Below are 17,164 nucleotides of genomic sequence, written 5' to 3'. Positions count from 1 at the left end.
GCCCGCCTCTGTCCTTGAGTCCTTGGTCAAGACACTTCTCCCACCTTTCCTGCTGGGTTTGGTCAGATGAGCCAATGGCGCGATGTAACAGCTGTGGCTACAAACCATTAGCGTTTCACCATGAACGTGTGCATGAATGCAAATTACTGATATTATGTAAAGCATCTTCGAGTGTCCTAATAAACTGGTCGTTTGCATGGAAACCAAATATGTTTATGAGGGCATTTTTCAAATAATAAAAAAGTAACAACCAAGAACCATCTATTTTTCCAAGAATTGGACAGACATCTAACTGTTTTTTCAAAGGCATAGGGGACATACAATTTTTAAATGTTTTTTTTTTTAAATAAATAAATTAATTAATTAAATAATTAACCTATTTCATTTAGCGTATTCATGAAAACTCATTGTTCATCACGCATTTTTCAAAAAATAACGGTCAAATCATAAGCTGGTTTTCCAAGAATTTGACCATAATTAACTAAAAACATATATTTTCTAAATCACTACACCACAGTTGAACATTCCTGACATTTACAGCGAATTTCAGTCAAGAAAAAGGCTCATTGGATAAGAAGGATTTATGCTAGCAAAGTATGCTAATTGTCTTTTTTTTTTCTGTACAGCAGTCGGAATATCTTTAAAAACACACACAAACACAAAATAAACTAAACAATTCACTAATATCTTAGTAATAACTTGCTTTCGTTTATTAAAAATGGTAGAAGAATGACATTAACCTTCCGGCTGGTCGCCCTGCTGGTGCTTGTCCTGACCAGGATCCATCTTTAGTAGGTTTTTCAACCGCAGGCTTCGTCAGCAAGTGCTTCTTCAGCGAGTTTTGCTAAGCAGACTTTCTCAACAAGTTCAAACCTTCCGGGGCTGTTAAGGCTCTCTCAGGCGTCTCCTTCAAAAGTCCAGTCGCAAAGAGGAAGAATTCCGACGGTCACCGCCATTTATAGGGTTGCCAACGCTAACGTCGTTTCCATGACTATCATCGACGAACGCACGCGCTGGTGCGTGAGAGATAATGCAAGTAGAGTTGTCTCGTTTATCACTCCTTATGCTGCCACCTACTGGCCAACCAGTTTGAGTCCACAATGAAATCTTTAAAACTCACATTACTGGTGCCATATTATAGTTCTGCTTTCATTCTTAACTATATCAGTTTCGGTCCTTCAGATGTGAAAACTTCTCTCTGCTGTGAAGCCTGGATTGACAAAAAAAAAAGAAGGTATAATTCAAAATCAAAAATACTACTTTGATCCCAAAGGGAAAATAAAAGTTGTTGTAAGTCATTAATTCAGATTCTTCAAAGAGTTATTGTGGATGGTGAGGGCTGTTGTCAGGAAAGATATTTTGTAGCGGTCTGTATTACAGCAAATTTGAAGAAGCCTCTGACTGAAGGTATTCTATTTTCCCCTAGACGGTCTCATGAAGAGGATGGTCAGGAATGGCCTTAATTCCTCCACCACAGAGGTGGATAAGGATAAGGGAACCCAGTTGACAAAAAAGTAAGAAAACATATTTTTACCCAACTAACAATTTTAAATATGGATGAATTTGAGGCCAAATGTCAAAACTGTTCTTTCCTCTGTCCATGTATATTGTCTTTATTTAACCCTGTTTTCTCTTCTCTGTATTTCATTTCTCCATCAACTCATGTCACACGATTTGAGTTGACCAGCACCTGAAGCAGATTGCCACCACAGGCGAGGAGAGGAACAACTTTTTCAAGTAGCTTGGTTGGTTTGAGGCACTGCAGTGAGAAAATGAACCCTAGCAGCTGAAACTGTAACAAATGTTGTAATTTTGGTCCCCAGTTAAACCGAGTTTACCACACAATAAGGTGTGAAAACGCATCAAAGACCTAATCACGCAACCTCTTCTGTCCTTTGAATGTGCGGTTTTATTCTGGCTAATTGCTCTCCAGCTTGCTTCAGCTAACCAACAACGTTTTATGTATTTATGTTTATTATTATTTAGTCAGGTCTGGGTCGAGTTCAGATTGAATGGACAGTAAATCACTATACTGTACAACCAAGAAACAAGTGATAAACCATCTGTATCAACAAGGTTATCACCAAGAAACAATGCGTAGTAGAAAGAGCGACTGCTAGCTGTTTTTAAACAACTAAATAACCAACCAGAACCAAAGCAAGAGCAAAGATAGCTTCTGGATTTGTAAGCATTCATGGTTTGCTGTTTTATGTTGAAATGCAAATTTTTCAGGATAAGTCTGAAAAATTATATCAGCGAATAATTACTGTGAGACATGGGCAGGAGGTCAGAAATGGAGGCCGACTTTCAGCCAATGTTTAGGTAATATCATTAGCTATATGAGACCAGTAAGGGAATAAAGCTCATGAACTTTATAACGTCTGCTTCAAAGCATGGAAATTCTTCACAGCCGTTGGGACTAACACACCATTAGTCATAATAAGTTTATGACAAAATTATTTTATGACTTTAATGTTTTTTCCCCATATTTTCCAGAAGTGTTATCTTCCACAATGATATTCAGGTCTATTAAATCACAGTACATCCTATTTCCTACGCGATTAACACGCAAGTAGATTTTTATCTTCAAAGCATTCAAACTTTGACTCCAGAATATATGCTTATAAAACGCTTAGATCATTCAAACTAATTAACAATGACTGTCTTCAACTGTCATGTACAGCTGTTTTATGATTTTTCCAAGGAAATATTTTCTTATCCATCGTTACTAAATAGTGACAATTGATGCTCTTGTGGGGAAAAAAGCAGTGGAAAAAAAACAACTTTAACCGAAATTTATCAAGACGACGATATATCGAAATTTGTATCATGGTTAGAAATTTTTTAACAATAAATGATAAAAGATACGATAGGTGCCAACTCACTGCAGCTGAGCCTGTTGCTTGTTTGCCTTCTTAAAACGCTCCATGTCTTGGTAGATTTGAATTCGGTAGATTTTATTTGGGAATGTTTGATTTTTTAAAAAAAGTAGACAGTTGCACGTGTAAGCCACACTTTTCAGATTTTTTTTTGGGGGGGGGGGAATGTAAAAGCAAAAACAAACATTTATTTTTGGTTCCAGTTGATTGTAAAAATCCAAAGGGGTGTGAAAACTCCTGTAAGGCCCTCTTATCTGTAGAAAAGAAAACAAACAAAAAAATAGTCCCACCCCAATCTGCTTGCATCTACTCCCGTCGCTGCGATTTGCTGTTAGGCACATCTTCCCTTATCCGGGCAGGGCCTCATGCTGATGACCATGAAAATAGTTTTCCTCCTTGTCACGGTCTGACCTTTAGCTGATGAATGCATCCTATTAAATGCTGATTTTCAGATTAAAGACAATTAGCCTTCACGGTGGCCTCTATCCTTCATGTCCACAAATCCTGCTTCACAGTATAAACTAAATGTTACATGTACCTGTTGGGGATTTAAAACAACAACAACACAAAAAGTTAATCTGCAACGCTTTTTGCTTGAGGAATGTGAAACAAATCTTGTTCTATCGCATCTAAATTTAAGTCCAAACATCACCTGTCAGCCAGAATGAAAACACCAGGGACCGACTTTTGCTAGAGAGACATGCCGCGTGTCATTAATGGCGATGCAGCAGAAAGGGTTCCTCACAGAGAGGAAGAACACAACAGCGCATCACGATGATTGGGTTTATTAAAAGCTTTCTCGTCCTGTGCCACGGCCGTGTGATTGATCTCCCCTGACGTGTCCTTTTACCCCGTGTCACATTAATAAACTATCTGTCTGACTGACAGACTGCTCTCTCTCCAGACAGGGAGAGGAGAGAGCAGGGAAGGAAGGAAGGAAGGAAGGAAGGAAGATAAAATGAGAGGACCTCCGAAAGAAACCCTTTCACTGAAGGAAAATCTTTTCTTTTTTCTTTTATTGCTCGCATTCATCATATCAGCAGAGTCTATTTGGGGGACGTTACACAGCTCTTCTCTTCCGCGACAAAACTCACACTGCGAGCTTTTGTCCCCTCCAATACTCCAGCGATCTTAAACAGCTCGGCGTGTCCTTCAGGCTGCGTTACCCAGAGCAATGCAGGCTCTGCTTTGCCTCGGTAAAAGACTACTCTGTGAATGATAACGTGGCGGGGATTTCTTTGTGCTTTCTTCATGCACAAAGAAGCATGAAGAAATTGGCGATTCTTATGTTGCAGATTCCTGAAGGCAAAAAAACAAGACAAACAAACAAACAAAAAAACTCTCAACTTTTCTCAAAACAAGTGTTACAAGTGTCCTTTAAGTTTGGGTCACAGTCGTGACCCAAACTTAAAGGAATCAATTTTTTTGTAAAATAAATGCATATTTTTTTGGATTTTTTTTTTTTTTCCCCTTACATACACAACGCAATGGGGGAAAAAAAAGTAATTACAAGCTGAGTGGGACAATATACAGTACAGACCAAAAGTTTGGACACACCTTTTAATCCAATGAGTTTCCTTTATTTTCACGACTATTGACATTGTAGATTCACACTGCAGGCATCAAAACTATGAATAACACATGTGGAAATATGCACTAAACAAAAAAGTGTAAAACAACTGAAAATACCCCTTATATTCTAGTTTCTTCAAAGTAGCAACCTTTTGCTGTGATTACTGCTTTGCACACACTCTGCATTTTCATGATGAGCTTCAAGAGGTCGTCACCTGAAATGGTTTCCACTTCATAGGTCAACCTGCCCTGTCAGGTTAATAAGTGGGATTTCTTGCCTTATAAATAGTCATGAAAATAAAGAAAACCCATTGAATTAGAAGGTGTGTCCAAACTTTTGGTCTGTACTGTATATCTTTTGCACTTCATAATTCTGTATGACGTTTTTTTTTCTTCTTCCATATATCCTATGAAAGGGATATTGACAATTTGAAAGGACACAAATCTAACAAAGTTCAAGGCGTATGAACATTTTTCAAGGCATTATGTGCGATGGGCATGTCTAATTTTCATATTTATTGACATCTACTGGCCATTTACAGAGATGCAAATAACTACTGCGTAGGAAATTTTGTGTCAACATTCCTAAAAAAATAAAATAAAATGAAATACATTTCTCTGGTATGTTACTTAAATATTTAAGTCAAAACATGCATAGGCTACATTTAGTCTTACCTTACATGCATGCAGTGTCTTGGAACAACTGTTTTCACTGTGCTTGAACTTTATTTTTGTTGATTTATTTTGTAACGGACCAACATAAAGTGAAGCACGGTGGTAAAGTTGTAGGAAAAGGTGGATATTTTTCAAAATTATTTTCGCAGATGCAATTCTGAAAAGTGTGGCGTACGTTCGTATTCTGCCTTGTAAATGTATAACGTCACAACAAGGCTTCCACTTCGTGTTGCCTTCATTTCCTGCAAAATACATTTTTGGTTCCACCACTTTGCTCATGGGGTGAGAATACTTTAGTAATGCACTGTGCAGGTTAAAGCAGAGAAGAATTAAACTATGTTCACACACACAATCGATCTTAATTGAATTATATGTGATTGATCAACTGTGAGCCGTGTACCTGAACTCACCATGGTCACCCACACGTCGCCTCCCAGTTCCACACAGTTTGAGGCTGTTGTTTCTCAGCTGCTGCTTAAAGAGAGCCAGTAAAACACAGCAGCTAATTTCCAAACACTGGCACTGAAGTAAACATCAATCTTTGACGCCTAACAGCCGTCTGCAGCTCGACCGAGGCGCGACGAGAGGGACGGCTCGGTGCACAGTCTCCAGTCCGCTGGGCTGCGTAACACCGCGGCAATCGCTTTCCTAAAAGCATGGAGAAAATAAAAGTGTCAGGCAGCATGAATCACAGTTAATTGGAATTAATTGAGCCAGCCGAAGTCTAATCATCACATAAATCGCGGAGCCTGATTTTTTTTTTTATTTTTCTTTCTTGCAAAAAACCAAAACTCCTTACGAGATGTAATCGACGGCCTCTGTGAAGCGTTTAATAACCTTAATAATCCGTGTTAATGAGCTGCATAACACAGGAAATGAGTAGAATAACGAGAAGCTGATATGAGCAACTAATAATCACTGGTATTCAAATAATTCGAGGTTTGATGTGTTTTATGAACAGGGTTTCTGCTGGTTTCGCAAACCCAAAATAAAATGGTTTTTTTAAGTCCATTATGAAGGAAGTTTAAGACCTGTGTGGCGACAGAAATGTACAAAAGATGATAAATTGGTGATAAACTTGCACTTTACATGACGGTTGTAAAAAAAAAAGAAGCTAGTTAGCACCTAGCTACTGGTAACCTCAACTGATTATGAAACAAAGACCTCTATGGGTGACTCAAACTGTAGCCTGATAGAAAAGATCAAAGAAAAAAAAAACTTACACAAAGGAGCCCACAAAATTTAAGACTTGAGATGAATGTATTTAAGGCCACCTAGCATTTTTTAAATGAATTTAAGACAATTTAAGGCCTCCGTTTTAGATGCATTAAGACTTTATAAGGATGAGCGGCTAACCTGAATAAAGTTTTCCGCGATGAAATTTGGAAAAATCAGCATCACAAATCCAAATAACGAGAAAAGTTGACTTTACTAAACAAAGCACAGGCACCAAATGTTAACACAATATGTATTTTTATTCCAGTGCTATCAATGTACAGCATTTATAAAGCTTGTTCCTCTAGATAGTGATAGAAACCTGCTGGGCAGTGATCAAGCAGATACTTTTAAATAAAACACAAGATAACGAAGGGAAAAAAGAGAAAGGAAGAAAGCTAAAAAAAAAGACAGCAACAGTTCTAGCTATGTAAAAAAAAAAAAAAGAGGAGAGAGATCTGGACATTTCCAGAGAACATTTCCAGAAATTATCTGAAGTAACACTGGCTTTAATGTACAGACTTCCAAAGGTTTCGCTCCGTTGGTTTTATATTTGCCCTGTTCAATCATCACTGTTCAACAGACTAAAAGGAGTCGTGTTAACGACACCAGAGGGAGAAAAATAAATCTTATATAGTACAACGTTTTGAGGCAAAGACAATCTGATGCACTCATCCAAAATGCTGATTCCAGACTTTCCTCAGAGATACGGAGAAAAGTAACTGTCAAAAAGACCTGTGCACGATTGTAACATTCATATTTCGATGTCAATAAAAGTTGTTGTGTCCACACAGCAGGGGAGACTTCATGGACCTTTAAAGCACTTGACCTGACATAAATGTTACAATCAAGCACACATAATTTTTGACAACAATCGCATTCCGTATGGGTACTATGACTGGCTTCTCATTCCTTCCTGCGTTTCTTGTCGTGGTAGTCGTCCTTGGAGCGGTTGCTGGTGGACGGCCTCTTGGAGCCGCCGTGCTGTTTGGCCTGCTCCAGAAACTTATCCAGACCGAAGGGATCCTCTTCAAACTGCACAGGCCCTTCACGCCGCTGCCCATGGTCTGAGCCGGAGAACTCTTTGTCTGGAGCGAATCTGACACACACACACACACACAAAAAAAAGGAAAATAATTGTTTTGTCTTTTTTTAAAGTCAGCAGAATGCTCAACGGACTATTTCTCGCTAAAGAGATAATGAAAAAGTTAAACAATCCTGGGAATTGTTGGAAAGTTTCAGTCACTTTTTTTTATCCATCAGAAATTTAAATTGTTTTTTTTCATAGCTCGAGTCAATTTAATTGGTTTATTCTTAAAGGAAAACACTAACTAAAATGATTTATCCTTATTAGGAGCTCTGGTGAAGAGGTTAGTGGGTGCAGAAAAAGAAAAATGAGTCACCTCCCAGCACTGAGCAGTAAACACAAAAACAAAAAACCCAAAAAAGGCTACCTGTTGTTCTGCATGAGAGAGTCGAAGTCATCCGCGTAGGCTTCTTTGTCGACGTTCTTGGTGGGTCTGTAGATGTTGGAGGCCATGTCTCTGCCGCTGCGGAACGGCTGGTCGTACACGTTGTAGGTCTCATCTTCGCCGCCAGCAAAACCACTGTCCATACCCTGAAAATTAAATTAAAAAATGGAAAATTTACACATTTACCTGCAGGATATAAACATTTTATAAATTAAGTTATGCTGGTTTTCAATTTTAACATGAAGGGAAAGCAGAATTTAGGTTTTTTCCGGCACAAATCATGAACGCGAGGCTAAATTCGTGCAGTTTCAGCTTTTTGTGCGCTCCAACCTTGCTCTGGTTGAAGAGTCGCTGGTCGTACTGAGCTTCGCTGGAGGTACGAGGGTTGGGCTTGCCCAGAGCGATGAGCTCGCTGACGTCTCTGTCCTGATCTCTCTGGAGCTTCGATCTGAGGGGAAAACAAAGAAACAAAGGAAACATACAAGAGATGAAACATTTATGTCAGAGGATACAATATGCAGGATCCCCATCAGTAGCAAAATGATCTTAAGGTTCTAATGAGGGGTAAACAAATAACATGAAAATAATGTAAATAAAACTCCAGGAAAATGTCAGTCTGTTGAAAGGAAATGAATCAAAGTTAAACTGCAGCTACTCTTTGAGCAACAGCTGAATATTACACATTACTGTATGCAATGTGTGTAATCATTTCTGCTAGTATGCCAATAGAGGAGCTAACTTTTTTTTTTTGTTTAGCTCCTTTGCTAACTTTGAACACATCTAGTGCACTTAACTTCCCCTAAACAAATTTTTCCAAATAAATTCTAAAGTGTGAATTTCCTCGACTATTTTGTAAACTCTCAGTTAAAATCACATGACCTTCTTACATCTACAGTCCAATCAGAATGCTCCCTTGCAAACTGCAGCCTTTTTCTCCGGTTTGCAGCGTTCCGATACCTATTCAGCTGTTCAGTCCCAAGCTCTAGGATTCCCTTCACATATAGTATATAGTAACTTTTTCTTAAATACAGTGCCAAGTTCTACTGTTGTTTTCTTCTTTTGGTGAACACGATTTGATGACTGCAGTCATTCACCTTTTATTTCTGACCAAGTTTCATCCTCGAAGACAATGGTTCACCGCTGCTTCCAGTCTTTAATAAATGTTGGACAGTTCTCAACTCAATTTTAGTAGTTTCTGCATCTCCTTGGATGTTTTTTTTTAAATTATTATTTCTGCCTGCCAGGCATTATTCACAGATTAAACAATCTCCCAAACATGCATAAAAATAAAAATAAAAAAAAATTGATGAGGGAGTAACATAACATGATGTAGAATTACAAAACCAAGGCCAAATTGACGTAATACTGCCCCTTTAATAAATGAGAAGAAACTCATTGCATAAGTTATCATTACAAAACCAGAAGCTTAGCTGCTGTGGGGACTTTCTTATGTACTTTATTGCTAAAAAGAGAAACAAACAGCATAAGGAACAGCTACAAAAAGCTCTTTTTGAAGAGTAAACATTTGGCGTGCTTTTTAATCAGCAAACAGTATTTTCAGATTGAACTCGGGAGCCATTTTTACACAAGAGTAATGGGCTTCCCTGTGAATTTCACTTTCTCTACCTTTCCAGGGACTCACACCCCCCCATCACCAAACAAGCTGACAGAGCAAATGGATTCCTAACACACACACACACACTGATCATACATAAAACCTACAGATATGGAAGTGCTACAGCACCGCCACCGCTGCGTGATTCAGCAGGATGCGGAGCATTTCAGTGTGTGGAACTGAGAAGATGACTTCGCATGCTGTGTGTTTAGAGAGTGTTTTCCAGCACCTCTTATCAGGAGCCGCCCTGGAAATGTTCCTGTCGTGCTGTCGGTCTTTCCTCCTGTCGTGGCGGATCATGTCACGCTCCCTGGCCTCGTTGTCCTCACCGCCTGAGGAGAAGATGAGAAGTGAGAAAACGTTCCAGTGGCGCGAGTCGCGCTGCGGTCCAGGACCCACCTTTGTCGCCGTGGCTCTTGATCCCGGCCCTCTGGTCTCGGGCCATCTGAGCCAGCTCCCTCAGCTTCTCCTCCTTCTTCTCCTTCTCCTTTTGAGCCATCTTCTTCTCCACCTGCGCTCGCATCTCCACCGCTTCTCTGGCCTGATCGCGACATCGGCGTTAACATTGGCTCACTGCATATAGAGGCACCTGGCAAAACTATTCACACCCACCGAACTTTGTTTTACATTTTGCTGTGCTCCAATCGCAAACTTTAATGTATTTCATTGGGATTTAGTGTGCTCATTTTTTTTTTATTTATGATCATTTGCCATACTGCAATAAAAAAAACTTACACTACATGCTACGTTTTTGCCTAATATTTTACATGGGGGTGAAAAAAATGTAAACAAAGTTGCAAAATTGCCCCACTCCATCCCCGTTTGTGGTTGGAACGTGACCAAATACGGAAAATTCAAGGGGTTATGAGTAGCTTTGCAAGGCCCTGTATATTTTTTAAACACAAGATATTTACAACTTATCACTTTTAATGACACGTCACCTTTCTGTCTGCAATATAGAGAGCCTCGGCCAGCTTGGCAAAGTTCTCGTTAATGTGAACTGTTTGCAGACCCCTTCCATCAGCAGCCAGCCGTTTGTCTAGTGGGATGGTGTAGCCCTGAAGGAAAACATCAAATTAGCAGGAAAAGATAAAAAAATAAATAAAATACTCTCAGTGTCGGTATGAATGAGGGAAGAGAAGGCATTACCTTTGCGTTCTTCCAGTTGGAGATGCACGGAGGAATCTTCCACTCCTGCTGCTCTTTGACCGTCATCTGGAACAAAGAGGGAGAACTGTCCCGAAACAATCCTACTTTGATTCATATTTTAGACCTGAAAGGCTGAAAAGCAGGATGAATCGGGAAGAGTATTTCCGCTGAATCCTACTTTTCTGCTGGGAGAATGCATGACGGGGGCCGGCGGTGACGGAGGCCCTCTGGGAATCTTCTTGTTGATTCTGGAACACAAATTTATCCACGTTACATACAGAAGTGCAACGTTTTCCTTCAGAAAAGAAAACAAAGAGTTGTGCTTTTAAAGGCAACTGAAGAGTCAGGCGCGGGGCGCTTACTTAAAGCGAGGAGGCTCCATGGGGTCTTTCTGCATCTCCACCATACGGATCACTCTCTGTTTGGCTCCAGAATTAAAAGCCACTCCCTGCTGGGACGGCGTATATCTAAAAGAGGGGGAGAGAAGCAAACGTTTTATCAGACGTAAACGCTGGACTTTAAAGGAGACGCACCAACTGGGACCAAATGGAGAACGCTAAACGCTGTACCAGCATGAGAGTTATCGACGCAACAAGTTGCAGATTTACATTTTAAGGTAAATGCCACAAATATAAAAATTCTTATCACAACAAAAATAAAAAATAACGTGAAAAGCTTCTAAAGCAATACCAACATGATTTTAATGAATTTAAGTGGTAACACTGACAGTTCAGACTCATTGTCAAGGACGATTTTCTTTGGAGCCGGAGGCTGTTTAAGGAGTTATGAAACTGCAGTCAAAAATATGATTATTTTTGATTATAATATGCAGCAACGGAGTAGACCGCATTAGATTCTTAAAAACAAGTCGTGAGCCTTTCTCAGCTCATCTTCATTGTGGCTAGAAATCAAGTTTTCTAAATGAAATGATGCTAATAGTAAGCCAGCTTTGATGAGTCTTTGTTAAAAACAATAAATGTTTATTTTAATACAAAAATGGTGATCACTTAAGACTAAGAAGATTGGTAGTAATATCTAATAAGGGATGACAAAATGTCAAAGCTTCATAATGTTTGATGACATAAAATGCGGGTGCCCTTAAACGGCAAAAAAATGTAATCTAAGAAGATAACCTGAGTTTTTCTTAGAACCCACTGCAATCTGAATTAAAAGCTAGTTGCTTTCTTTTCTTTTTTTGACAAATCTAAAGTGTTGCAACTCATCAACCAACTAAAACACAAACCTGATGTATTGTGCAGGGGCCTGCTTGTCCGCAGCTCTTACAGGCATGGCGGCAGCAATCTTTTGAGAAACCTGCTTCTCCAGGGCGGATCGGGTTTTCTCTGTCAGCTAGGAAAACAACAACAACAAAAAAAAGCATAGAACCATGTCAAAAAAAGACAATCCGGTAAATTACCCATCCCCTTAGTGCTTCAATAATAGAAAAACAAGCTTGTGTTTAATATTTTAGGGTTTGCAGAATCCCACAGACAGATAAGAATTTTTTTTGCTTTTTCTAAGCCTTCAATACCTATTGGCAGGTGAAGGAGGAACTATCCTGACCTGGATGACTGTAACTCAGGATAGACGCAATCAATCATCTTTTCTAGTGACAGACTTAAATGCTCTTGGAAAAAAAAAAACTTCTATATGCATGGATGACAGAAATTACAACATTACAACTAGAATATTTGATGAAAACCTGGCTGAAGCTCTTGACAGACAGGTAAAAGATGCATATAGCACTGTACCTCTCTCACAGCCTCCTCATCAGGTCTCTGGAGCTCCTGAGCATCATCTTTAAGAACTTCCTTCGGGAGCAGGTCCGTGTATTTGCTGAAGATCACCTGAAACGACGAAAGACATTTGATTTCGCAACAAATCAGACGACATTTTGTACAGCGAAATCTGCTGCACCTGGAAAGCAACGGACCTTCTCCTTCCCCTGGCCTTGCCTCGCGATGGCGTCATATTTGATTTTTCCTTCTGCGTCCACTTGTACTGCCAGGGCATTGGACGTTTTCTTCTTCCTGCCCATCTCCAGCGGAAACTGGGCCACGTGGATTTCTGGGAAAGCGCCTCCATCTCCAAAATCCTACAAAAAATACAGATCACTCAAAGTTTGCAAAGACTTCCAAGCGCATAATAAAACTACTGGGTTTGATTAAAGCAGCCGGAACAACAGGTAGGCACAGAGAAAAACCTGGTGTCATGTCGGACACTATGAAGTGCGCACCTCAAGCGAGCGGGGCACCCAGCCTTTTCTGTGTCCGTAAGGAGGCGGCTCTCTGCGGGATGCCACCAGTGCGGTGGAGAGGGACTTTTGGGCCCGGAGCCTCTCCTCTGCCTCCAGCTGGTCCTGCGACAGCTGAGTCGGGGCTGGTAAAAAGCTTCACAAACAACACATACCTCCTCAGCTTTACTAATAAAAGGAATAACGAAAACACCCTCGTCAGTTTTACTGTTATATAAAAAGGCCAAATACTGGAGTCAAACAACACCGTTAGCCGCCTGCGACTGTTCCATTTTTTAAGGTGAAGACCAACAAGAGCGATAATTAACCATGTTACATATTGTAACAAATAGCTAAAAACAACGAGCCATGGCTTTGTCGAACTAAAACATAGCGTGAAATAGAAACACATCACTTTTTAACCACCTGCTACTGCGTGAACATGCTAAGCTAATGCTCACGTTAAGCCGTAGTTTTACTCGCTAGCCGCAGCTAAAGCCGATAGCATTAATTAAGCAAAAGAATAGCCGACATCTGGGATTTTTAAAACCCTACACCTTCTACCAACTTAACGGGGAGCGCAAATCAGATCGTAAAGATGACATATTTTTCGCTTACGAAGCCGTAAAGCTCAGTTGTTTAAGGACTCACCTCGTAAGAGACATTTTCCTTTCTTCCTTACCGATTAACTGGGCATGCGCGGTGACAGGCTGCAGCAGGAAATGCGAACAGAATAGGTATGGAGTGGCAAAAGGGCCAAAATTCAACAATGAAACAAGACGTTACATAAAAACGTCCATTCCATCTATCCGTTATCATACACGATTATTTAATGGCGTTGCGAGGGGAGCTGGTGCCGATCTCCAGCGGTCAACCGGCGAGAGACGGGGCACACCCTGGACAGGAGTACATTAAAACATCATTATTCATATTAAATGGAATATACATTCCCGTTGTCACGAAATAAAAATGTCAATGTAGGAATTGGTAGTTAGCATTTATATTCATTATATTGTTAAAGTGTGACTATTTCAATATTGATTGTTATTATTTATTTATGTATCTATCATGATAAGCACTGTTCAACAATGTTACAGAAAAAGGTGACTATTTGGAGGAAAGCTAGTCTAACTAATCAGTATGAAAGACTATTTCATGAGCCACGCTTACAGTAATGGAAAATATTAAATAGTTAAACAACCACTGACACTACTGTGCAAAGACTTAAAATATAATCAGTTGATGTTTTGAGTGGCACGTTAAACTATGTATTTTTTTTCACAAACATTTCTGTTTTTATTTTTTCATGTATTTATAGAAGGTGTAGTTGCAGTCTTTTTAAACTTACAAATAAATGAAAATTTATCTTACAAATTAATACTGTATATATTGGTTGGATTGTGGCACTTTTTGGGGGACTGTATCTGCCTCTCTGTGCCTCTGATTTATTGTGCTGTACAATCCTATGATTGAAAAAAAAAAAAAAGCTTGAAGATTTTCCATCCAGCCTCCTCGCACTGGTGGCTTGAAAATTTTGTTTGCTTTTTTTTTTGCATTAAAAAAGAGAAAATGTTTAAATTATGTTTTGAATGTTTCACCTCATAATTGTTCCTTACAAGGCTCTATGCTAAACAGGGATGATTATTTTTCAAAGCATTTATTTGACACCGATCTCTAGAGGAACAAGCTTTACAAATTTACTACAATTAATTTTATACTGTGATGACATGTTCTTATTATTGAGTAATTTTTTTGTTGTTTTGTTGATCACACTTGTAAAAAAAATACAATCTTACAAGTAAAAACTTTTTTTATGATTATTATTGATTATTTGTGAAATTATTAATATGGTCACATCAGCTTCCAATTACTCTGATAATTTCCTGTGCAGTGCAACTCATGAAGCAGATGATTTCATCTCTGGAATGCTTCACAGAAGCCGTTGATTACATCTTGTAAGGAGTTGAAACTTTTTGCTTCTACAAAGAAAGGATTCTGCAATTTATGTGATGATTGGACTACGGCTGGCTCAATTAATTCCAATTAACTATGATTCATGTGGCCTGACACTTTTATTTTCTCCATGCTTTGGAAAGCCATCACTGTGGCGTTATGCAGCCCAGCGGACTGGAGACTGCGCACCGAGCCGTCTCTCTCGTCACGCCTCGGTCGGGCTGCAGACGGCTGTTAGGCGTCAAAGATTGATGCTTACTTCGGTGCCAGTGTTTGGAAATTAGCTGCTGTGTTTTACTGGCTCTCTTTAAGCAGCAGCTGAGAAACAGCGACTTCAAACTGTGTCAACTCGAGAGGCGATGTGTGAGTGACGTGTTCGCACAGTCATGGCCGTGTACTGTGCTTTGATTCAGGCACAGCACTCAGCTAACACAGTGTAAACCGAAAACAGTCACTCTGTAAGGATCAGTCACAAGTTTGAAGCCACAGGCAAAGCTATCAAGGTTGAACATGTGACTGTTATTTAACTTTAAGACGGAAACCTTTAATTTTGACTTATACATCGCCTTTTACTTCTTGAACGTTTCATACTTCCATACAAGTCATTTCATACTTGTGTTTGTGTTTTAAACACAAACTTCTACGTATTTTGTTTGGATTTTAGGAAATAGATCAAGCCAAAGGAGCACACCTATCAGGTTTTTTTTTTTTTTTTCAAAATAAAATCTGAAAACTTTGGCATGTTTTTTCCTCCAATTTTGAACTTGAACATATAAGAACAGGGGGTTTTGTATAACCCGATACAAAACTTTTGCCCTCTATTCCAATGCCTAAATCCTTGTACTACTTGTATCTTTATAAGACACTTTGCTATTAGATATCTGTTAGCAACTGAGTTTTCAAAAAACAGCAGTATTTCCTGGGGTGGCGCTCTTAGAAAAAAGGTTGAGAGCCTCTGCTCTCCAACAAAATGCTCTTCTTATCAAGGCCCTGACTTACAATCAGCTCTATCGTGCAAATCTGATGTCTTCTTTCTTTTTTACTGAGACATGACAGGTGGGTTGAGATTCACAGATGGATTTTTTTATTATTATTATTCAGAGATGAATAATAGATGGAGTACAGTAACCACCTCTTGGATCAGAAGAAAAACTCCACATCTGACTTCTTTCTTTGACTTCAGAAAGTCAGTCAGTGTCAGCAGGGTCGTTATAGAATTACTTAACCTTTGCATATACTGGTAGAAAAATGAGCCAACATGCAGCAGTTTCTTTGCTACTTTTAGTCACAGGCAGCATTTTTCTCCAGTTTTCCTCTTGTCCCCTGAGAAAAAAAAGGCCTGAATAACACAAAAATAAAGTCAGACAGTCACAAATTTACATCCAAACATCATATGCGCACAGTGCTGGCTCTTGGCGTAGGCCACATAGGCGGTTGCCCAGGGCTGCAACTTCTGTGGGGCGTGAGAATAATAGTAATTGACTGGCACTCTTTCTTTAAAATAAAGGATGTTTTCATAATAAAGCTACTGAAGCTGCTGCACAACATGTTATAAGTAAGGAATTTTTTTTTCATACTGCTCTAATCATAGGTAAAAATCCAATACGTGAGTCAAGCATAAGTCGTCACTTATTAAAACAGAAAAATGAAAAATGGTTGCGAAAAACAAAAAATGGTTGTAACTAGACTTTATGTGTTTGGAATGGTTTTTATTTTGTAACACCCAACTGGGTCAACATTTCAATCATCCAAACTCAATTGTCGGATTCAGATTTAAACGAAAATAAAAAAAAATAAAATGTTTGTAATATTCAGCAACAGCACAAGAACCTGTTGGGGTCAAGCTTCAAATTTGTCAACTTCACCTCAGATCAGCAGCTACAGTTAACTGGTTGAACATAACCGGGTCGTCTAACAGGACAGTTATTCCAAACACATGAAGATCAATTTTGGGATTTATTAAGAAGGCTTCGGCCATACGTACTAGATGCCTCGTAAATCTCCCACAAATTCTTAAATGTGTTTGAGCTGCCAACCCTTTCAAGGCTGCGGATATCCCTACTGCTTTCCCTCCACTCAACCTTCCATTAATAAGCATGTGTCTGGCACTCAGTGAGCAACCAAAAAAAATGATTGTTTTGTGGCTTATTCTTCCTGTGAAGGGTGTATCCCTAAACACGCCACATTTTCTCTTCTTTACTCGACAACAAAAAAAATGAATGGAAATTTACTCAGCAACCAAAAAAAACTGCAGGTGCTTTATTGAGGAGATGGGACAAGAGAATCGACACAAAGAGGCCCATTTTGGGCGGCTGAATAACAAGGGTTGTAATAATTGTTGCAGAAGCTTTGCAGATGCACGTGTGAAGAAAGTGCTCCTCCGTGGAAAACGCCTGACTCC

The 17,164-nt window shown here is 39.3% G+C and overlaps 1 protein-coding gene across 1 annotated transcript; it reads right to left on the bottom strand.

Moving 5' to 3' along the window:
* Positions 1-6,582: 6,582 nt before the first annotated feature.
* On the bottom strand, positions 6,583-13,515 carry snw1 (SNW domain containing 1). Its single transcript, XM_005809271.3, has 14 exons — positions 13,462-13,515; positions 12,814-12,967; positions 12,511-12,672; positions 12,329-12,424; positions 11,821-11,927; positions 10,940-11,044; positions 10,756-10,825; positions 10,578-10,643; positions 10,370-10,486; positions 9,828-9,969; positions 9,658-9,760; positions 8,144-8,261; positions 7,796-7,959; positions 6,583-7,440 (listed from the first exon to the last, which is right to left on the bottom strand). Exons 1-14 carry the CDS (start codon positions 13,473-13,475, stop codon positions 7,248-7,250), a joined length of 1,611 nt encoding a protein of 536 aa, XP_005809328.1. The 5' UTR covers positions 13,476-13,515; the 3' UTR covers positions 6,583-7,247.
* Between the last annotated feature and the right edge of the window lie 3,649 nt (positions 13,516-17,164).

This window comes from Xiphophorus maculatus, chromosome 15, assembly GCF_002775205.1.
Source record: "Xiphophorus maculatus strain JP 163 A chromosome 15, X_maculatus-5.0-male, whole genome shotgun sequence".
NCBI lineage: Eukaryota > Metazoa > Chordata > Actinopteri > Cyprinodontiformes > Poeciliidae > Xiphophorus > Xiphophorus maculatus.
The sequence above is the reverse complement of the archived record's forward strand: the minus strand, read 5'-3'. Positions and strand labels throughout refer to the sequence as shown.